At 37.0% G+C, this 25,086-nt stretch overlaps 1 protein-coding gene across 22 annotated transcripts in view; it reads right to left on the reverse strand.

Moving 5' to 3' along the window:
* The window catches only part of KCNT2 (potassium sodium-activated channel subfamily T member 2), a 372,254-nt gene that overhangs the window by 233,859 nt on the left and 113,309 nt on the right, over positions 1–25,086 (reverse strand). For 18 of the 22 annotated variants that reach the window (XR_010941497.1, XM_067729796.1, XM_067729784.1 and 15 more), the window contains 2 exons: positions 5,252–5,300; positions 2,807–2,866 (listed from right to left, as the gene is read on the reverse strand). Coding sequence is in view for 18 of the 22 variants with exons in the window: in XM_067729796.1 (XP_067585897.1) it covers positions 2,807–2,866; positions 5,252–5,300 (109 nt within the window). In the remaining 4 variants the exon portion in view is untranslated. The other 4 variants (XM_067729802.1, XM_067729803.1, XM_067729801.1 and 1 more) reach the window with 2 other exon arrangements.

The following is a 25,086-nucleotide window of genomic DNA, read 5'->3' on the forward strand; positions in this document are numbered from 1 at the left end:
GTGCTTTTTAAATGACTACTATTAGCAAAGCACCAAAGTTAATTTCATATTACTTTTTAGTTTGAATTTGGAGCACATACATTCACCAATGCAGATTAATATTTTGGCCAGTTTATGCATTTGTACATACTCTTGTACTAGCGGAAGAGATTTCATTAAATTACAAAAAAACACCCACATGCCTAATTTTTTAGTATGTCACTTTTTGCGTATCATATTCAACATTTATCACATACTTGAATACTAAAGACCTTAGAAGATAACATCTTGGATGTTAATTTACTTGATTTTTATTTTATTCTTCTAGGTATCCAAAATCCAGATTTGTCAATCAGAACATATTTATAGAGCACCTATTCTGACAAGAAGATATACTAATAAGCCATTAAAAGATGCCTCCTCAACATCTTATTCAATAGTGTCCATCACTACGCTAGTATTTTCTAAGTAATTTAGGATTAAGTGACCAGCTATGTGCAAGATCTTTGAGCTTCGTCCTCTAACTTCAAAATATTCTTTCAGGCACCATTTTCCATCTCCTGTGCTCTCAGAAAAGAACAGAATGTATCCAAAGCTACTTAGTAGTCCTCAACTTCCTGTTCTAGCTTATTCTTACTTTTTATAAACCTTGCTTCATCCATCATTTTTTCCTGTCCCCTCTACTTGCTCTCTTTAAAAGATGCATATTTTTATCATCGTGAGGCAATCTTCCACCTCATTATATTGCCTCTAGGGAGCTCCTGTACCAGTCAATCAACATTCTTCATTTGACAATTTTACTCTCAACTGTATTCCATTGAAATTGGGCTCTTAAGGATGAATAACAAATGATCTCCCAAATTGTAAACCCAAAAGCCTTTCTCAAGCTTCTTACTAAACTTTCCAAGGTTCCCATGCTTTCATTTAACACTTTCCTTCCCTAGACATTTCTAACATCCTATTTTTCTCATAAATATTAAATCAATCCATCTGTATTATTTTTGGAAGGCACTCACTCTTTTCTTTCTACACTTTCTAATTCATCAATCTCACCTTATTAGACACTGGCCTTATGTTCTTTAGGCGGAGTTAATGAGAGTTTTAAAAAGGAAGCCAGCGGAAAAGGTGAAAGAGTTTGTAAAGACTTCTTGCCCTGAATTTTGGATTAAAAAGTAGTCTAGGGAATGTTATCTTCAAAACCTTACGTTATGAAGTGAGAAAGAAATTTATATGGTAGATAAGAATTCCCCCAAAACAGAACCTTGAGTGCACTTGTTGACGTCGTACATGCAGAAACTGCGAACTGGAAATCCGTGATGACTATGACAACCATTCTGATGACTTTCCACGCTTCTCACCTATTCCTCTGTCTGTCCTCATTGCTTGGTTCTTCCTATGGACACACTATAAGCATCTTCATTAACGTGGGCCTTCTCTTCTCCATTGGCTACTATCCCATCCTTAATGGACTTGCATGCTTCCTTCATCATCTCTATGGAAATGACTGTCAATTCTTAATAAATCTCTCCTGCAAGTCCCAGATCCTCCTTTTCAATTGCCTGCATGTCACAGCTATTTGTCCAAAAATACCTCAGATTCATCATTTCCAAAACCATTTCCATTATTCCACCTATCTCGACCCCAGTCTGATTTTTTTCTTGATGTAACTTTTCTTGGTTTTACTGCCTTGTTCCCAGTCATTTGGATTTAGGAAATCTTAAAATGATTTTTGACATTTTCTTCTCCTCATCTATTTCAACTAATCAGTTGATGATTTCTTTAGTTTCTACCTTCATGACTTATCTTGCATTGAATGTATTCCTTTCACCCAGCCAAAGCTTCACTCGAAGTTTTCCTTTCATACTGCAAATGCATCTTAACTGAGCATGTAGTTTTCAGTGTCATGTCTCTTTGACCTGTGCTGCACAGATGTTCTGAACTAATACTCCTAAAACTTAGTTACAATTATAGAACTCTCGTGTTCAACATCCTGCATCAACTTCCCACTGTAAGTTGCCGTACAAGGCCCTCACTATATTGTCCCATCTTTTTCCACCAATATTTTCCTACATATGCCATACTCTGCCCAAACCTAAGTAGTTATTCATTCTTCCAATTTTATATGCACATTCCTTCGTTTATGCCTTTGCTGATTCTATAAATCCCTGATGTTCTGCCTTTTCATCTTTCTTTAGTGAAGTTACTGATTCAAGGATTCTGCTTAAATCAGTCTTTTCACCTCTCTCTATGAAGCCCCACAGGACTTTATTTGCACCTCATAGGAAGTACCTATTATTCAGCCTTGTATTATTATTGTCTATATAATTTTCTCCTGCCCACCCCCCTTTCTAGATTGTAAATTCACTGAGAAAAAAACAATGCACAGTGTGGTGCTCTTCATCAAATAAGAACTTAATAAACATTTGTTAAATTGGGTTAGCCAAGCAAACCTTCGCCAAAAATGAAGGGAATTCATTAAAATAATTCCTAACAGACATGTTTTTCTCCCTCAGTGTTTCCTGTACAGGTCAGGAGAAGAGATGGAGAACAATAAAAAGCCAAACCATTCCATCTGCTTGTCTCATATGAGCATGCACGTAATGGGTAAATTAGCCCATGGGAATTAGCGAAGTATGTTTAAGCCACCAAGGAAAACATTACTATGTTACCACAGCTTTTTATCACATACTGGAGAGGTTCAAAATAGTTAAAGGGGTTTAAGAAGAGCTTGCTTTATCCCCAGAGTATGAATTATAAATAGAGGAATACTGGGTCAATGCTAGTAATGTGTTCTACCAGCAGAAAACTTCTAATTAAAATAACTTACCTTATAACTGAGATAACCAAGTAGTATTGTTTCAAAGAGACTTATCAATGCCACTGAAACCTAAAATATAAATTATACCTTAATGAGAAAATCCAACAAAATCAAAATATATATTCTGATTACAATACTTTTAACTTTATAAATATGTGCATATATGTGTGTATATGCATATATACTTATATATATATATATATGATATGTATATATATATATATGTATGATATAGGAGGTGCTATGTGGCACTTTAATTTCTATATACAGGTGGTAGGCAGCAGGCTGTTCCAGGCACTACAGCTTAGTTTTTATAATTTCTAATACTCCTCAATAAATCTTTTTAAGTTTATTACCACAAATGTAAATGTGGGATTGGAACAGTCAGATGGCTGGAATCTTCACCATATGTAAAGAATAGGTTTTGTTTGTGTGTGTATTCTTAATACACACAATCACACACAACTGTCCCATCACAAATAATGCTCTCCCCCAGCCACACCACCACCATCTCAGTACACCCACCAAAAATGGCAGTTCCCTTCAGAAAATAAAAGAATACAAGCTTGGAGTTAAAGGATACTTTCCATCCTATCACCCACTTCAAACAAAATGAAACATCCTCAAACACTAAACAAAATAGTCCATGTCAGCACTTCAAGATACTTTCAGATTTTATTTGAATGGACTTCGCAGCCAATTCCCCTTCTGCCGCTGGACATGGGCATCCTGCAGCCCCCTAGACAAGCTTCCACTTTTCTCTCTATTCTCTACTCTTTATACAGTTTCCTCTGCTCAGCTACCAAAGAGCTATGATTGCAACAGAAAAAGTAACCAGTAAAGACATCCAAATTATTTTGTGTTAAAGACCCTAAGCACTTCAGGAGACAGGAATATAATCAAAATAAGCAAGCATCAACATGAAATAACTGAGGTAACAAATATATTTGTTCGTAGATTTGTGAGAGTACAGTCAATCTGCATGGGAAGGGCAGATACCATAGAGTTTTAGATTCTGACTCCTGTTGGAATGAAAACTTTGATTTAGGTAAAATATAAGGAGAATTTTAAAACATATGAATGCATGACAATCTAAGTAAAAAATCTAAGTAAAATAAGTCCAGAAGTACATACAGTAGACAGATAGTAAAATAGAAATTTTTCACTTTTTCAATTTTCTCCACAAATTCTCTAAATCATAATCTCTTACTTTTTCTAGAGGTACACATTGTTAGATGATCTTGAGACCACTTTTAGCATGAATTGCCCAAAATCCTATGTGAAAATGAGTGTTTTTATTATTTTAGAATATCACTATCAGATAAAAAGCAATTTGAACAGATCAAAATATATTTCAAGGTCATATATAACTATTCATAAAAATATTAACTTACTTTACAAGTGTGTACGGCACTGAAATGAAAGTCAGTAAAAAAAAAACATAAAACACAACTTGACTTCAATAAAATACAAAATATGCAGACATAGTAAAGACTTGATTCATAGTTATAATCACAATGCATACATAATTAAAATAATTCATTGTCACATATAAAATGTACAGACCTCACAATCAACCTGACTTTAAAAGACAAACCAAACATTTGATTTTAAAGTATTTCAAAGGTTGTTTATACACAGTGAGACTTGAGTCCTTCCATTTCTTCCAGACTCAACTGTTTTTAATCTTAGAGACTCTACTCTTTGAATGATTTTTGCTTTTGAAAAACAATAGAAACTAAAAAGTATCTGCAGGAAAGAGACACGAGTAGAGGAGATGGGAAGTTGTAAAAAGTTTGCCTGGCATGAAATTCAACAAAAAAAGGAACAAAGATAGATCCAGAGGACTCCAGGGAACACCCCAACAATGTAGGTCAGACACACTGTGCTCCACAGGTTCCCTTACTCCTTCTTCAAGACTCCTTTTATGCCAGGGCACACTTTTTGTTTCATTTACAAAATTATCTGCTTAGGGACCAAGCTCTTCCTATTGGTAATGCGAACTGTTTGTTCATTTGTTTATTCATTTAACAATTATTTATTGAGATTCTACCATGTTCCCAACATTGAGCACAAAAGGTAAAAAATGCAAACATGGTTATGGGCTTTTGATTAATTTTTCAAAGATGATATAACCTAAGACTTTAGGAATGCCTAAAGTAGTTTGGGGAACTTGTTGTGCCTTCAAACAAGGTTGGGTTTACTTTAGTTTCCTTCAGATCCTCAAAAGCTTTCTGAAGTCTAAACCTGATCATGAGGAAATTCTCAAAAGGTAGAATGGAGGGCTCACGTAGACATGAAGAAAGGAATAAAAATTTTAAGATGTGCATCAAGATTAATTAAACAATAAACGAAAACTCATTTTTAATGTCAAAACTTTTCTCCCCAGTAGTATTGCTCAGTAAAATATAAATAAATCCAGAAATATAGGAATACAACAAAATTGTACATAACCTGTAAGCCCCATAAAGGTAGACTTCTGTTCACCCAAAAGATATGAGACCTATGAAAAGAATAATAAGACATTAGTTTTTTTTTAATGAAAAAAGCATTCATTTTTACATTTTCACTAAAGTTGGAAATATTTAAATGTTGTTACCATAAAAAAACAATAAAATACCATAACTAAAATTAGAAAAAAGATCTTATATTGCTTCAATTTTCTTTTTGGTAATACTCGTCTCTGTTCCAGGAAAAAAAAAAACCCTTTTTAATTTTGTTTTCGGTCTCATGTTAATCATGTAAGAAAAGACAATGGGCCCTTATTTAAGGAGTGAGGATGGCCAGGGTAGAAAAACTCAAACCACCTGCTAATCAACTCTCTATTGAAAAGCCACTTAAGACTTTTCCATAAACTCTAGGACTTTGTTATTATTTTTTTTTTTTTAATATTTACCAATCCCATTTTAGTTTTTATTTATTTATTTTTTGCGGTACATGGGCCTCTCACTGTTGTGCCCTCTCCCGTTGCGGAGCACAGGCTCCGGATGCGCAGGCTCAGCGGCCATGACTCAACGGGCCCAGCCGCTCACACGGCATGTGGGATCTTCCCGGACCGGGGCACGAACCCGTGTCCCCTGCATCAGCAGGCGGACTCTCAACCACTGCACCACCAGGGAAGCCCCGGACTTTGTTATTTTTAACACAATATATCGGCAACACACATTCAACAGTTGAAATAATCAGAAGAAAGTCAGTGACTCAGATTGCAGAGCACATTTATATTCAGATTTGAATCTTTATAAAATATTTAATATATCACCCAAAAACCTGTGACTGAGGTTAGCATAAAACATTATGCAGGGGCTTCCCTGGTGGCGCAGTGGTTGAGGGTCCGCCTGCCGATGCAGGGGACACGGGTTCGTGCCCCGGTCCGGGAAGGTCCCACATGCCGCGGAGCGGCTGGGCCTGTGAGCCATGGCCGCTGAGCCTGCGCGTCCGGAGCCTGTGCTCCTCAACGAGAGAGGCCACAACAGTGAGAGGCCCGCGTACCGCAAAAAAAAAAACAAAAAACGAAAAAAAAAAACCATTATGCAGGACAAGGAGTAATTGTCCTTAAATGTCTCTTAAAAATCCTATTATCTCTGACGTTAAAAATTGTTTATAGTCTGCAAAGAACACCATACATTCTAATGTCCTACTAGTTATAATTTCTCACTGTTTATACCTCACCCTTACCTACATCATTTGGTGTACAGTTGATTTAAATACTAGTCATTCACAGCAATACACTCTACTTAGGAAAAGATGGAAATAGCTGTATTACACTGCCCAAAATATGCAAATAAAAAACATACAAAGCAGAACAAAGCCTACTCACTAGAGTTAGGAAGTATTCGAGGAATCCCATAAAAGACTGTGTATTTTTAAATCTTTGAATCATTTTCTTTTTCATAATATGTTAAACAAAAATAAAGGGCAAGAAACTCTTTAAAATTCTTGTTTTAAAGAGAATTGCAAACTTTAGAAAACTATTCAAAGAAATTACCAAGCATATTAGACTAAAGTACTCTTTGTGATTCTAGAATGTAACATCTACCTGGGTGATTAACATCTTCAGTTGCTCCAAAACAAACCCGTAACCTTTCTCACCAAAACAGGTCCTCTCAGGTTTTCGCATCTCAGTAAATGGACCCAAATTCCATTGTGTTTGGTTAGCCGAAGACTTAGGCATCGTCTTAGATGCTTTCCTCTCCTCTATTTGTAAATACTTAATACATGAGTCACCAAACCTTTTCAATTCTTCCCACCAAATATCTGTAGACTGTATCTACCTCTCTTCATCTCCACTACCACAGCCACCTTAACCTAAATTAATCATTTTTTGCAACTGGACTCTTGCAAAAGCCTGCAACTGGAACCCTAAACCTCCTTTTGCCTTCTACAGTTTTTCTCCAAATTACAACTACAGAGATTCTTTCTAAATGCACATCATCACATCACTCCACTGTGTATTTTTTTAAAGCATTTCCTTTTTTAAAAAAATAGTTATGTATTTGTTTTTGGCTGCTTTGGGTCTTAGTTGCAGCATGCGGGATTGAACCCACATCCCCTGCATTGGAAGGCAGATTCTTAACCACTGGACCACCAGGGAAGTCCCTCCACTGTGTACTGACACTTCACTTTTGTCAAGATAAGGACCAAAACCCTTGACCTGGCATTCTGAGACTTTGTCAACTGTGACATGGTCCTTCCTATCACAGCCCTTTTCACATGTTCTTCCCTTATCCGAGGGCTCTCAGCTCAACCCTCTCTCAGGGAAACCTTCCTGAAGGCTTCCCCTTGATCAATGTAGCCAATGAATCTCCATGTGTAGCCATGTCACTCACCATACCTCCCTTGCCACTCATCTAGGTTGTAACCTTGTATTTGTTTGTAAATGTATTTCTTGAATAGTTGGCGCCTCACTAAACTGCAAGTTCCACAGGATGAAGTAGTATGTCTATTTCACCCACCATTATGGTCCTAATGTCTTCCCAAGTACATGCCTATAGTAGGCTAGGCATTCAATACAAACAAATGGATGGTGCCAGTAAAAGCAAATTGTGAGTGATGAACTCAGCAACACTGTCATTTCCAGAACACATCTCACATATGTTCTCAGTAACATTTGAGAAATCAGGCCAAAATACAGTATGCAGGAGCAAAGAGGGATAATACATATGTTTTTTTGCAGATAGAAATGGTATGCTACAAAAACTATGAAATAATTAAGGAGATAGCAATCTCTGTAAAATCATAAAATAAATTGCAAATAAGATGTTTGAGAACATTTTCAAAAAGAGATTGGTAATTAGCATAGATTTACTAAAAGCTAGTTATCAAACTAATGGCCTTTTCTTTGATCTGACATTGTTTTAATACGTCTTGAAAGATCAGATACTTAAATTTAAATAAGACTTTGAAAAAAAGATTTTTTTGGACAAGACTGTGCCATGTGGAATACGTTTCATGAGCCTTAAAAAAAGTTTCTACAAGACTGTAATATGTAAAGTTTGATAAAAAGTAAGATCTCCAATGGAAAGTCATCTTTATATCCATTTACCAGGGACTAAACTGAATAAATGCATAGAAGGAAAATGTACACATTCTAATAAAAAGCTAGTGCCCAAACTCTCCTGCATAAAATAAATTTATCAAGAAAAAAGAATGTGGGATCTGATCTGCACAGTCCTAGAGAACCATCAAAACAAACAAGAGTTGAAACTGAAACTAGCAGACAGACTAATTCCAAACGAGGCTTCAATCCCATTGACAAAAAAGCACTTGGAGGAAAGAAATGCTGTACAGAAATATTTATTGCAATATTATTTAGAGCAGGAAAGTAACTGGAGTCTACCCGACCAACAAAAAGAGAATAGTAGTAAGTAGGCTCCTCATCGTTAACAACAGCAAAAATACCATCCCTGAGAAAAAACTCACTGATAAAAATGATGTAGATAATATTGTCATAATTGTATCCGTGTGAGTGTGTTACGCGTATACGTGTATAGATAGAATTTACAAAAGATTGGTGGTCAAAATACTAAAAATACTTATTTCTAGGTATTGAGATTTTAGGTAACTTTTACTTCCTTTTCCTTGCCCTATGTATTTATATGGCAATAATCATGAACCATTTATAAAGTCATAAAAATAAATTTCACTTTTTAAAATTATAACAATAAAATAACAAAAGCAAACATAAAAATGAAATTTATATCACTCAGTTATTCTAAATTAAAGTAGGCCTATAAAAAAAATAAAATAAAGTAGGCCTATAGATAAAATCATGTTGAAGCATCATTATGAAAACTGGAAGAACCATATCAAACAATGGAAATAATGAAGTTAAATATGGAAAATTAATAATATGCAGCCCCAGCCACTCTTCACAGCGCGCTTATTTATGGTGAATAAATACCTCTCCTAAAGGTAAGAAAAGAGCTGCTGAAAATGTCAGAACTGCTTTGGCCACAGAGGTGGAGGTCAGGCGGTGAATATGTTAACCGGAAGAATCAAGCACCTGGTAAACATGCGAAAGTAACAGGGTCACCACATGGGGCAGAATTCATATGAAAGACTTGTGGGTCACAGCTCAAGGTGAACTCGGGGTTGCCAGAGCTCCAAACACAGAAGGCAAGCTAGTATTGTATTAACGAAAGTGTAAGATCCAAAACCAGGGAGGAAAATTATGACACTCGCCTAACCATAACAAACACTAAGCAATGAGTACTACCTGTGGTTCTGGGTCCACGTTTTGAAAAACAGACAAAATTTAGCATGTGACCAGGATACTGAAGCATAGGAGAGTCTTGACAATATATTAGGAACATTTTCCAATAGCCAAATCCTTTCAAAACTCAGGTATACTTTACACTAACTGTCGGAGTGTGGACGAGAGAACTAAATGTTGAGCCTTTGAGAGAATGGAAGTTAAGAGCCTTTCCATCTGACACACACGGGCTGAGGCAGAAGTGGCTTTCCGTCTATCAACATTCGTTCTCCCCTTCCACGGTACAGAGCTGGGTGCAAAAAGCGACTCTTCATCAAAAGGCCACATTTCTCAGGCTTTGTGTCAAGGTATGACATGTGACCGATTCTCAAATGAGATCTGAGTATGAAATACAAGTAAGAGTGACGCTCCTCATTTGTCGGCCAATAATTTTAACAACTGTATGTGTCTTCTCCATGCTCTCTTCATCTTTCTGAAAGCTGACTGCGAAGGATTCTAGGGTCTTAGGACAGCACATAGCCACAGAATGAAAGTGGCTTGCATATATAATATTGAACTTACCATGTTATAGTGTGTGTGTGTGTGAGTGTGTGTGTCGCCATATGGAGAAGTATACTGACTAAGAGCACCAGCATTAGACTCTAGTAAACAAAGAAATTCTTTTGAATTTTTGGGTTTACATGTTACAATACTTGAAGATGCTTTAATCTATACTATAACCAAGGTATATGAGAGAAGAAAAGGTCTACATTATGATATTCAATCTTATTGGTCATCAGATATTTAAAAATACTGTGAAAATTATATTCCTTCTTTGAATAGTTGTTACCCTAAAGAAGAAATACCCTTTAAAATTGGAATGTCATCTCAACACACTTGTTGCTCTATTAGGCACTGATTTTAAATGTAAGTCCAAGTACCATAAAATATAAGACATTTACATGCTTCTTACTTTTGTCTTTATCATTTGATGTTGAAAATTAATAATCACTTCAACAACTTTTAAAGTGGGAAAGGATGCGTGAGTTTTGACCCATTGAAGAGCCACCATAAGCACCAGCAGGCAATGAGTCAATGCTGATGATTCAGCTCTCAATGAAATTCATGAACTACATGCTAGATGTGTTTCCTTTGCTAATGCCTTTAAATCATTTACTACAAACTGGGTGTACATGAGAGCTTGTCATTTGCACAATTCCATACATTAAGAGTAAAATTCTTTTCATATCCTTCAGTTTGTCCACACCTGCAACATTTTCATATCAGTTTGGACCCCTGGGACTTAAAAATAAAGCAAAGCGGCACAAAATATCTTCAGCTTTATTATGTCAGAAGCTCTAATTAAATAAATCTCTTTGCTGAATTAGCCTGATTATTTTAAAATAGAGCCTGTGCTCATAAGGGCCACTGCTGTTTTTCATTAACCAATATTACATTGACAATGGGAACCAAACAGAACATTGTATTCAAAATAGAGCCCTGAGTTTTTTTGTTGTATTTTTTCATTGCGGTAATCTGATTTTTCAAGTGTATATCCTCTGTAATTACAGTTGAATATTCTTGCTAATATGGCATAGAAGTTAATTATGGGAAACTTTGTTCCTCTTAATGTTTTCAAATAATATTATCTCACTTTTTATCACCTGCCAATGCCCTTTTACTCTTAGAAGGATTCTATCATGCCTCATTTTATGATTCCCAGGTCTCTCTAAAGTACATTTTATTTATAAATCACCAAGTTTTAAAAACAATGCTGGAGGGTTTCTGGAAGGGTTTGAAATGTGATCCATTTTTAATAACACATAGACAGAAAATGTAATAAATGTAATACTAACTGACATCTCTAGGCAGTGATCTTCAATCATCTGGATTGTGCAACATTATCAGTAAAACCATTGAGCATAATTCCATTAATTCAGCAACATTCACTGACCCACCAAGTCCTATGCTAAATATGAAAGCTACAAAGGCAAATACAACATGGTCCTTGACCTCGGTGAATGTATAGAGAGAAGAGAAGTAAACGGTGAAATCAAGGGCAACATGTTAACTGTGGTGACAGAAATATGTGGGGGACACTCGCAGAATCCCCAGAAACCACTCCTAACCCAGAGTGGCACTGGGTTATAGGGCATGATGTCAAGTGAGAGTGTCAGATTAAGTTTTATCCAATAAATTGTGGTCCTGAAGGTCCAAAGATCCTGAGGTACGTTGAAAAAGAGTGAATGAGGAGGGACAGGAGTGGAAATCATGGGCCCAAGAACTGGGAGCAAATGTTCAAAGGCCCAGAGACAGTGGACAGCAGAGTATAGGTAAGTAGCTTCAAGTAGGTCAGCATGGCCAGACTAAGAGGCTGGTGAGGTGAAGTAAACAAAGGATCTTCATTTATTCATGCTCACCCATTACTCAATCAGTACTCACTTGTTTAATAACTACTAGTGCCATATGGTGCCAGCCTCTTTGGATTCAGACAACAATCTGTGCCCTTGTGAAATTTCTATTGCAATCTACATGGAACACACAGAAAACAAAATAAACAAGTAACAGACATACCCTATGTGAAAGAGATAAAGGCAATGGAGAAAAATGTAAAAAGAAAGGAAAAAAGAGTATTCAAGAGAGTCTTGTGAGGTGAATACAATTTTAAAAAGGATGTTTGGGTAAGGCTTCACTAAAAATTTGATTTTGAGTAAATATCTGAGGAAATGTGCCAGAGTTACCTGATGCAACTCCAGACAGAGGGAACAGCAGGTATGAAGGCCCTGAGCTGGCAGGGTGTCTGGTGTGACCCAGGACCAGAGAAGAGGCCAACGTGACTGGAGCAAAGTGGGTGGGTGGGGGGTTGAGTAACAAGGAGGGAGATGCAGGGAAAATGGGGGTTCTTATAGCCATGGCAGGTACTTTGGCATTCAGAGCACAGCTGTGCCAAGATCTGACTTATACTTTAAAGGAATACTGGCTGCTTCACTAAGAATAAACCAAAAGGGAGAAAAGGCAGAATTAGCAGGACTAATTAGGAAGGGTCCTGCAGTGATCCAGAGGAGAGAAGATGGCTTGGCCAGGATGGTAGCATTGAGAAGTGATCGTATGCTGAACTATCTTGAAGGTAGAAATGATGGAACTTTCTGCGCATTTTGCACATGCTGCAGAATGTGAGGAAAAAAGAGAAGTGAAGACTTACTGACTCCAAAACATTTGGCCTGAACAGCTGTTCGGATGAAGTTGCTATCAACCGAAATGTAGGAGGCTGTGGGTTGAGCAGGGTTTGGGGAAGGATGGGGTTGCCATTCACTGAGATGTAGAAAAGCACAAAAGTCGACTGGAACATGGCAAGTTTGCAATGCCTATTTGACCTCCAAGTAGAGAAGGTGAACGTGTAGTTAGAATTTGGGGAGTGGCAGGGAGGTGCTGGCTTCCTGCAGACAACAAGTTAATCAGGGATAAAAAAAATTACTGCTGAGGTTCTCAAAGTGGAGGTCAAATAGGAGAGAACTTCTGCTTCTTTATATGTAAGGTAGGAATAATAACATTAAGTGTGTATTGAAGGAAATAACATATATAAAACAACTAGCCCAGAGCCAGAAAATACAAGAACTCTAAAATATAAAACCTTTTAAAGGGCTGAAAATTTCCTGAGGGTAGTTAATGTTCCTTTTCGTAACTATGTCTTCATTTACAGCAATATGAATACATACTAAGTATTCAAAACAGATATAGTGAAATATCCATAATTATATTCATTGAATAAATTATATCATAAAGGATTATCATGTAAATTATTACACAATGAAATTTCACTTTTTAATCTTTATCTCCAAACCCTTTAACACATATGAAATCATTTTCACTATCTAAACAAGCTGAAGAGTAACCAATTCATTTAAATGCATATTATGACTTCATTTTCCACTTAACTTTGATCTTTTTTTTTCTTTACTTTTCTTAGGGCGAGCCTCCACATGAAAAAATAATTGTACAGAAGTTAGTCATCAAATTCGTTTTCTGCTTTGAAAATTATTTTCAATTTTGTAGGCTGGACAGAGACCCACAGTAGCTTTGAGATAATAATTATTTAGGCCATTGCACACCCAGTCCCCTTCCCTACTGCTTCTAGCAAAAGACAGAAAGTAAAAGGAAAACCCATAAATGAATAGAAATACAATTTAATAAAAGCAACATGATAACGAAGGGAAAAATAAGTTAAAATAAATCAATGTCATTTAACTCAAATTAGATAAAGAACTACACAAGCTAAATCTGCGACTTGAATCAGGCATCCCAATAAATGCTGATATGTTTCTATTCAAGAATAAATAACCAGTTTTGTTTTTGTTTTGTTTTGTTTTGTTTTAAGATTCCACATGTGAGATCATACAGTATTTATCTTTTTCTGTCTGACTTATTTCACTTAGAATAATGCCCTCAAGGAACCTTAAAAAAAAGTAATGTCTAGACTATAACTGAAAATACTTACAAAACTGGTATACAGTAGAGTAAACCTTTTTGGAGTATATGTGAATCAAGAACAGAAAAGTATTTGGGTCTTTAAAGAGACTGATTCATTTCAAACAATTAAATAGAGTACTTTGACTAGCAATAAAAATTGTATGGGTAGGTGTCAAGTATTAGCATTAGACAAATAGATAAACGAAATAAGAGATGTTTTCAAAGAAACTACAAATACTACATTGATGTATTAACTGAAAACCAGATCAATTTAATTGTGACAAACACCTAAAATGTCCTTGAAGAAATAAATTCTATACAACATTCTTTAAAATTATACTACAATTCAGGAGGTGATTCAAAATGGCAGTGTAGAAAGATCCTGAACACATCTCCTCCCACGGACACACCAAATCTATTGCTACATATGGATCAATTCCCTCTGAAAAAGACCTGAAAACTAGCAGAAGTGTTCCTCCACAACAAGGGATAAAAGGGCCACAATGAGACACGTAGGAGAGGCAGAGATGCAGTCTCATCAAAAACCCCACCTCTGACGCAGTGACCCACGGATGGGAGGAATCTCACAATACAGCGCTTCTCCCTGAGAAACGGGGAGTCTGTGCCCCACACAGACGCCCAACCCTTGGGACCTGGAGAAATGAGCCCAGAAAACCACCAGCTTCGAACACCAGTAGGATTTAGGTTCAGGAGACCCAAAAGGCTGTGGGGTACTAGAAGTCTGCTCTTAAAGGGCTCACATGCAGACTAACTCACCCTAAGACTCAGAGAAAAGGCAGCAGTTTAAAAAGCACCTAGACCACATATGTAGGAGATTCATTAGCCAATCTTAAAGCAACTGCCAAGGGCACAGGGCTCTCTTTGGACATCATCAGGAAACAGAGGCACTGGTGGGTGCCATTTTTGTGTTTCCTCTCCTTGCTAGCATCACCCACACTATCTTGTGGCCCCAATGAAGCCCGCAGGTGCAGAGCGTCAATACAGGTGATGCCCCTTGAGTACCTGGCCCTGGTGGCCAGGGAGGCCTGCATTTCTGGGCCTAAGGAGATTGAAATAATTAGGCATCACAGCTACCACCCCAATGACATAGCAGACTGAAACACACCCCCAGTTTTCCACTAAAAAAGGCCCATTTTCTTGTCCTAGAGCCTCAGTGCAAGGAGTAGCTTCAGGCTTTCCACACATCTAGGGGTTACAGAGGAGCTCTCAGGGAACCTAGGCTAGGGGAATGCCATCTTCGCACCCTCCCAGGCCTTGCTACAGCTCACCAGTACCTCCCAGAAAAGAGCATATACACTCGTCTACAGCCCTGACTTTTGCAACTGTCACCTCCAAATTACCTCGTTTGAAGGTCAGTAAAGATAACAACAGTGGCCCCACCAGACTATATATATTTGCATATTTTAAAGCTGCTGCCTGAGAGTCTGGCTTCAAATCAGTCTGAAACTAGGGGCTGACTGAGATCCCTACCTTTGAACACTGATAGGGCTTAGCACAACCTCAAAATCTGGAACTTATCAAGAATAAACCACACTGCTTAAACAATCGCAAAGATTTGAGAGACCACCAAGAGCTAGGGCAAGGTCAAACAATAATGTTCACTGCTTACACAATAGAACTCCTTCGAGACTGGGTGAGGTATCCTCTTTTGCCTAATACATAGAAACACAGAGAGGCAAGCAAAATGAGGAAACCAAGGAATATGTTTCAAAAGAAAGCAAGATTAAAAAAAAAAATCCTTAATGAAATGGAGATAAGTAATTTACCTGATACAGAGTTCAAAATAATAGTCATGAAAATGCTCACCAAACTTGAGAGAAGAACAGATGAATACAGTGAGGACTTCAACAAAGAGATAGAAAATATAAGAAAGTACCAAAACAAAAGTCATAGAGCTGAAGAATACAATAACTGAACTGAAAAAATGCAGTAAAGGGGTTCACTAGATCAAGCAGAAGAAAAAAAAAAAACCAAACTCAAAGATAGGATAATGGAATTCATTCAGTAAGAGCAGCAAAAAGAAAAAAAGTGACTAAGAGTGAAGCCAGCTTAAGAGATTTACAGTACACCATCAAACAGACTAATATACACATGATAGGGATGACAAAAAAGGAAGGGAGAAAGAAAAGGGGCAGAAAGTTTATGCCAGGAAATAATGGCTGAAATTTTTCCTAAGCTAGGGAAGGAAACAGACATCTAGGTCCAGGAAGACAAGAGAGTTACAAATAAGACAAACCCAGAGAGAGACACATTACAATAAAAATGTCAAAAGTTAAAGAGAGAATATTAAAAGCAGCAAGAGGAAAACAACTTTTTATGTACAAGGGAACCTCCAGAAGACTACCAGCTTATTTTCAAGAGGAAGCTTTGCAGAGCAGAAGAGAGTGGCATGATAGATTCAAATTGCTGAAAAGAAAAATCTTCCAACCAAGAATACTCTGCTTGGCAAGGTTGTCATTCAGAATCCAAGGGGAGATAAAGAATTTTCCAGACAAGCAAAAGCTAAAGGATTTTATCATCCCTAAACCACCCTTAAAAGAAAAATAAAGGGACTTCTTTAAGCTGAAAAGAAAAGGCACTAACAAGTAACAAGAAAACAAAAGAAAGTAAAAATTTCACTGGTAAAGGTAAATACACAATAAAACTAGTGGACTGACCATTTACTAAGCTATTATTAAGGTTAAAAGAAAAAAGTAGTAAAAGTAACTGTAACTACAATAATTAGTTATGACATACATAAAATTTTTTAAATGAAAAATATGCTATCAAAAACATAAAACGTGGATGGCAGTGATAAAAATGTAGAGTTTTTAGAATATGTTCAAACCTAACTTGCTCTCAATTTAAAAGAGACTGCTATATGTATATGCTGTTATATGTGAACATCATGTTAATCACAAAGCAAAAACCTTCAGTAGGTATACAAAAACAATAAAGAAGAAATCTAAACATAACAAAAAAGAAAGTCATCAAAGCACAAGGGAAAGGAGCAAGAGAAGAAGAAAGGAACAGAGACAAACTACAAAAATAGCCAGAAAATAAGTAATGAAATGGTAATAAGTACACACCTATCAATAATTACTTTAAATGTAAATAGAATAACTTCTCTAATCAAAATACATACAGTGGTTGAATGGATTTTAAAAAAACTCATCTATATGTTGCCTCAAGAGACTTACTTCAGATGTAAGGACACATACAGACAAAGTAAAGGAGTGGAAAAAGATATTCCATGAAAATTAAAATAAAAAGGAAGCTGGTGTAGCTATATTTATATCAAACAAGATAGACTTTAAAACAAAGACTGTAGTAAAAGACAAAGAAGGGTATTAGATAATGATAAAAAGGTCAACCCAGCAGGATGATATAACATTTGTAAATATATATACACCCAACTTAGGAGCATCTAAATATATAAAGCAAATATCAAGACACCTAAAGGGAGAAATTGACTGCAACACCATACTTCCATCAATGGATTGATCATTCAGAGAGAAAATAAAGAAACATTAGTCTTAAATGACACATTAGATCAGATGTATTTAATACACACATACAGGACATTCCATCCAAATTCAGCAGAACATACATGTTCAAGTGCACATGAACATTCTCCAAGATAGGACACATGTTAGATCACAAAACATATCAGAAGACTGAAACTATACCAAGTACCTTTTCTGACCGCATGGTATGAAACTAAAAATCAATTTTAGGAAGAAAACTGGATAAATCACGAATACATCAAAATAAAAAAACATGCTACCAAATAACCAATGGGTCAAAAAAGAAATCAAAGAGGAAATAAAAAATTATTGTGAGACGAAAATGTCAACACAGCATTCCAAAACCTATGGAATGCAGCAAAAGCTGTTCTAAGAGGGAAGTTCATACAGATACAGGGCTACCTCAAGGAACAAGAAAAAATACAAATACACAATCTAACTTTATACCTAAAAGAACCAGAAAAAAAGAACAAATGAAGGGAAACAGTAAAAAAAAAAAAGGGAAATGATAAAGATCAGAGTAGAAATAAATGAAATAAAGACTTAGAAAACATTAGGAAAGATGAATAAAACCAACAGCTGGTGCTTTGAAAAGATAAAAAAAAATGACAAACCTTTCACTAGACTTACCAAGAAAAAAAGGGAGCAGGCTCAAATAAATAAAACCTAAAATGAGAGAGGTATTACAAATGATACCACAGAAATACAAAAGATCGTAAGAGATTATTATGAACAATTATGTGCCAAACTGGACAACTTAGAAGAAATGAAAAAATTCTTTGAAATATGCAAGCTTCTAAGACTGAATCATATAGAAATAAAAAATCTGAATAGACTGACTACTAGTAAGGAGATCTAATTAGTAATTTAAAAATTCCTAACAAACAAAAGTCTACCACCAGCTGGCTATACTGATGACTTCTTCCAAATATTGAAAGAAGGTTTGAAACCTAGCTGCCTAAAATTCTTCCAAAAATTGAGAGGAGGGAATGTTTCCAAACTCAATTTTAGAGGCCTGAAACCCGGATAATGAAACCAGACAAGAAAACCACACAAAAAGAAAATTACAGGTCAATAACCCTGATAAATATTGATGCAAAAACCCTCAACAAAATATTAGAAAACGAAATACGACAATACATTAAAAAGGATCACACATCATGATCAAGTGGGATTTATTCCAGAGATGCAGAGCGGATCAACATCTCATTAACATTAACCACATCAGAAGAGACCTTCAAGATGGCGGAGGAGTAAGATGTGGAGATCACCTTCCTCCCCACAAATACATCAGAAATATATCTACATGTGGAACAACTCCTACAGAATACCTATTGAACGCTGGCAGAAGACCTCAGACTTCCCAAAATGCAGGAAACTCCCCACGTACCTGGGTAGGGCATAAGAAAAAAGAAAAAACACAGACAAAAGAATAGGGACAGGACCTGCACTTCTGGGAGGGAGATGTGAAGGAGGAAAAGTTTCCACACACTAGGAAGCCCCTTCACTGGCGGAGACGAGGGGTGGCAGAGGGGAAGCTTCGGAGCCACGGAGGAGAGCACAGCTACAGGGGTGCAAAGGGCAAGGGGGAGAGATTTCCACACAGAGGATCGGTGCCGACCAGCACTCACCAGCCTGAGAGGCTTGTCTGCTCACCCGCCGGGATGGGCAGGGGCTGGGAGCTGAGGCTCGGGCTTCGGAGGTCGGATCCCAGGGAGAGGACTGGGGTTGGCGGTGTGAACACAGCCTGAAGGGGGCTAGTGTGCCACAGCTAGCTGGGAGGGAGTCCGGGAAAAATTCTGAAACTGCCTAAGAGGCAAGAGACCATTGTTCCAGGTTGTGCGAGGAGAGGAGATTCAGAGCACTGCCTAAAGGAGTTCCAGAGACAGTCACAAGCTGCGGCTATCAGCTCAGACACCAGAGATGGGCATGAGATGCTAAGGCTGCTGCTGCAGCCACCAAAAAACCTGTGTGCAAGCACAGGTCACTATCCACACCTCCCCTCCCCGGAGCCTGTGCAGCCCGCCACTGCCAGGATCCCGTGATCCAGGGACAAATTCTCCTGGAGAACACACAGTGTGCCTCAGGCTGTTGCAACGTCACGCCAGCCTCTGTCGCCACAGGCTTGCCCCGCATTCCGTACCCCTCCCTCCCCCAGCCTGAGTGAGCCAGAGCCCCCAAATCACCCGCTCCTTTAACCCCATCCTGTCTGAGCAAAGAAGAGACGCCCTCCGGTGACCTACATGCAGAGGCGGGGCCAAATCCAAAGCTGAACCCCACGAGCTGTGCGAACAAAGAAGAGAAAGGGAAATCTCTCCCAGCAGCCTCAGGAGCAGTGGATTAAATTTCCACAATCAACTTGATGTACCCTGCATCTCTGGAATACCTGAATAGACAACAAATCATTCCAAAATTGAGACGGTGGAATTTGGGAGCAACTGTAGACTTGGGGTTTGCCTTCTGCATCTAATTTCTTTCGGGTTTTATGTTTATCTTAGTTTAGTTTTTAGAGTTTATTATCATTGGTAGATTTGCTTAATAATTTGGTTGCTCTCTTCCTTTTTTTGTTTATATATATATATATGTATATATATATTTTTCCTTTTTCTCTTTTGGTGAGGGCGTATGTGTATGCTTCTTTGTGTGATTGTGCCTGTATAGCTTTGTTTTACCATTTATCCTAGGGTGCTATCTGTCCATTTTTTTGTTTGTTGGTTGGTTTTACTATAGTTTTTAGTGTTCTTATCATTGGTGAATTTGTTTTTTAGTTTCGTGGCTCTATTCTTTTTTCTTTCTTTTCCTTTTTTAATACTTTTTAATTTTTTTATTTTTAATATTTTTTTTGCTTTTTTATTTTAATAACATTATTTTATTTTATTCTATTTTATTTTTTACTTTCTTTATTATTTTCTCACTTTTCTTCTGAGGCATGTGGCTGACAGGGTCTGATGCTCCGGCCAGGTGTCAGGCCTGTGCCTCGAAGGTGGGAGAGCAGAGTTCAGGACATTGATCCACCAGAGACCTCCACATAATCTCAAACAGCAAAAGCTCTCCCACAGAACTCCATCTCAACACTAAGACCAAGAAACACTCAACCACCAGCAATCTACAGTGTTGGACACCCTAGGCCAAACAATTAGCAGTAAAGGAACACAACCTCACCCATTAGCAGAGAGGCTGCCTAAAATCATAATAAGGTCACAGAAACCTCAAAACACTCTAGCGGAAGTGGTCCTGCCCACAGGAAAGACAAGATCCAGCCTCATCCACCAGAACACAGGCACTAGTCCCCTCCACCAGAAAGCCTACACAACACAATGAACCAACCTTAGCCACTGGGGGCACACACCAAAAACAAGGGGAACTACGAACCTGCAGCCTGCAAAAAGGAGACCCCAAACACAGTAAGTTAAGCAAAATGAGAAAAAACAGAAACACACAGCAGACGAAGGAGCAAGGTTAAAAACCCACCAGACCTAATAAATGAAGAGGAAATAGGCAGTCTACCTCAAAAAGAATTCAGAGTTATGATAATAAAGATGATCCAAAGTCTTGGAAATAGAATGGAGAAAATACAAGAAACGTTTAACAAGGACCTAGAAGAACTAAAGAGCAAACAAACAATGATGAACAACACAATAAATGAAATTAAAAATTCTCTAGAAGAAGTCAACAGCAGAAGAATGGATAAGGGACCTGGAAGATAAAATAGTAGAAATAACTACTGCAGAGCAGAATAAAGAAAAAAGAATGAAAAGAATTGAGGACAATCTCAAAGACCTCTGGGACAACATTAAATGTACCAACATTCGAATTATAGGCATCACAGAAGAAGAGAAAAAGACAGGAACTGAGAAAATATTTGAAGGGATTATAGTTGAAAACTTCCCTAATATGAGAAAGGAAATAGTCAATCAAGTCCACGAACCACAGACTCCCATACAGGATAAATCCAAGGAGAAACACACCAAGACACATATTAATCCAACTATCAAATATTAAACACAAAGAAAACATATTAAAAGCAGCAAGGTGAAAACAACAAATAACATACAAGAGAATCCCCATAAGGTTAACAGCTGATCTTTCAGCAGAAACTCTGCAAGCCAGAAGGGAGTGGCAGGACATATTTAAAGTGATGAAAGAGAAAAACCTACAACCAAGATTACTCTACCCAGCAAGGATCTCATTCAGATTTGATGGAGAAAATAAAACCTTCACAGACAAGCAAAATCTGAGAGAGTTCAGCACCACCAAACCAGCTTTACAACAAATGCTAAAGGAACTTCTCTAGGCAAGAAACACAAGAGAAGGAAAAGACCTACAATAACGAACCCAAAACAATTAAGAAAATGGGAATAGGAACATACATATCGATAATTACCTTAAATGTAAAAGGATTAAATGCTCCCACCAAAAGACACACACTGTCTGAATGGATACAAAAACAAGACCCGTATATATGCTGTCTACAAGAGACCCACTTCAGACCTACGGACCCATACAGACTGAGTGCGAGGGGATGGAAAATGATATTCAATGCAAATGGAAATCAAAAGAAAGCTGGAGTAGCAATTGTCATATTAGACAAAATAGACTTTAAAATAAACGCTATTGCAAGAGACAAATAAGGACACTACATAATGATCAAGGGATTATTCCAAGAAGATATAACAATTTTAAATATTTATGCACCCAACATAGCAGCACCTCAATACATAAGGCAAATACTAACAGCCATAAAAGGGGAAATCGACAGTAACACAGTCATAGTAGGGGACTTTAACACCCCACTTTCACCAATGGACAGATCATCCAAAATGAAAATAAATAAGGAAAAACAAGCTTTAAATGATACATTAAACAAGAGGACTTAATTGACATTTATAGGACATTCCATCCAAAAACAACAGAATACACATTCTTCTCAAGTGCTCATGGAACATTCTCCAGGATAGATCATATCTTGGGTCACAAATCAAGCCTTGGTAAATTTAAGAAAACTGAAATCATATCAAGTATCTTTTCTGACCACAATGCTGTGAGACTGCATATAAATTACAGGAAAAAATATGTAAAAAATACAAGCACATGGAGGCTAAACAATACACTACTTAATAACCAAGATATCACTGAAGAAATCACAGAGGAAATCAAAAAATACCTAGAAACAAATGACAATAAAAACACAATGACCCAAAACCTATGGGATGCAGCAAAAGCAGTTCTAATAGGGAAGTTTATAGCAATACAATCCTACCTTAAGAAACAAGAAATATCTCAAATAAACAACCTAACCTTACACCTAAAGCAATTAGAGAAAGAACAAAAAAACCACAAAGTTAGCAGAAGGAAAGAAATCATAAAGATCAGATCAGAAATAAACAAAAAAGAAATGAAGGAAATGATAGCAAAGATCAATAAAACTAAAAGCTGGTTCTACGAGAAGATAAACTAAATTGATAAAGCATTACCCAGACTCACCAAGAAAAAAAGGGAGAAGACTCAAATCCACAGAATAAGAAATGAAAAAGTAGAAGTAACAACTGACCCTGCAGAAATACAAAGGCTCATGAGCGATTAATACAAGCAACTACATGCCAATAAAATGGACAACCTGGAAGAAATGGAAAAATTCTTAGAAGAGTACAACCTTCCAAGACTGAATCAGGAAGAAATAGAAAATATAATCAGACCAATCACAAGCACTGAATTTGAAACTATAATTAAAACTCTTCCAACAAACAAAAGCCCAGGATCAGATGGCTTCACAGGTGATTTCTATCAAATATTTAGAGAATACCTAACGTCTATCCTTCTCAAACTCTTCCAAAATATAGCAGAGGAGGAACACTCCAAAATTAATTCTACGAGGCCACCATTACCCTAATACCAAAACCAGACAAAGATGTCACAAAGAAAGAAAACTACAGGCCGATATCACTGATGAACATAGATGCAAAAATCCTCAACAAAATACTAACAAACAGAATCCAACAGCACATTAAAAGGATCATACACCATGATCAAGTGGGGTTTACCCCAGGAATGCAAGGATTCTTCAATATATGCAAATCAATCAATGTGATAAACCATAGCAACAAATTAAAGGAGAAAAACCATAAGATCATCTCAATAGATGCAGAAAAATCTTTTGACAAAATTCAACACCTATTTATGATAAAAAAAAAAACCCTAAAGAAAGTAGGCATAGAGGGAACTTACCTCAACATAACAAAGGCCATATATGACAAACCCATAACCAACATCATTCTCCATGGTGAAAAACTGAAAGCATTTCCTCTAAGATCAGGAAAAAGACAAGGTTGTCCACTCTCACCACTATTGTTCAACATAGATTTGGAAGTATTAGCCACAGCAATCAGAGCAGAAAAAGAAATAAAAGGAATCGAAATTGGAAAATAAAAAGGAAAGCAGTCACTGTTTGCAGATAATATGATACTATATAGAGAGAATCCTAAAGATGCTACCAGAAAACTACTAGAACTAATCAATGAATTTGGTAAAGTAGCAGGATAGAAAATTAATGCACAAAATTTCTTGCATTCCTATACACTAATGACGAAAAATCTGAAAGAGAAATAAAGGAAACACTCACATTTACCATTGCAACAAAAACAATAAAATACCCAGGAATAAAACTAACTAAGGCGACAAAAGACCTGTATGCAGAAAACTATAGGACACTGATGAAAGAAATTAAAGATGATACAAACAGATGGAGAGATATACCATGTTCTTGGATTGGAAGAATCAACATTTTGTAAATGACTACACTACCCAAAGTAATCTATAGATTCAATGCAATCCATATCAAACTACCAATGGCATTTTTCACAGAACGAGAACAGAAAATATCACAATTTGTATGGAAACACAAAAGACCCTGAATAACCAAAGGAATCTTGAGAAAGAAAAACGGAGCTGGAAGAATCGGGCTCCTTGACTTCAGACTATACTACAAAGCGACAACAATCAAGACAGTATGGTACTGGCACAAAAACAGAAATATAGATCAATGGAACAGGATACAAAGCCCAGAGATAAACCCACACACATATGGTCACCTTATTTTTGATAAAGGAGGCAATAATATACAATGGAGAAAAGACAGCCACTTCAATAAGTGGTGCTGGGAAAACTGGACAGCTACATGTAAAGAATGAAATTAGAACACTCCCTAACACCATACACAAAAATAAACTCAAAATGGATTAACGACCTAATTGTAAGGCCAGACACTATAAAACTCTTAGAGGTAAACATAGGAAGAACACTGTATGACATAAATCACAGCAAGCTCCTTTTTGACCCACCTCCTAGAGAATTGGAAATAAAAACAAACAAATGGGACCTAATGAAACTTAAAAGCTTTTGCACAGCAAAGGAAACCATAAAGAAGACGAAAAGGCAACCCTCAGGATGGGAGATAATATTTGCAGACGAAACAACTGACAAAGGATTAATCTCCAAAATATACCGGCAGCTCATGCATCTCAATGTCAATAAAACAAACAACACAATCCAAAAATGGGCAGAAGACCTAAACAGATATTTCTCCAAAGAAGATATACAGATTG

This window comes from Pseudorca crassidens, chromosome 2 (assembly GCF_039906515.1).
Source record: "Pseudorca crassidens isolate mPseCra1 chromosome 2, mPseCra1.hap1, whole genome shotgun sequence".
NCBI lineage: Eukaryota > Metazoa > Chordata > Mammalia > Artiodactyla > Delphinidae > Pseudorca > Pseudorca crassidens.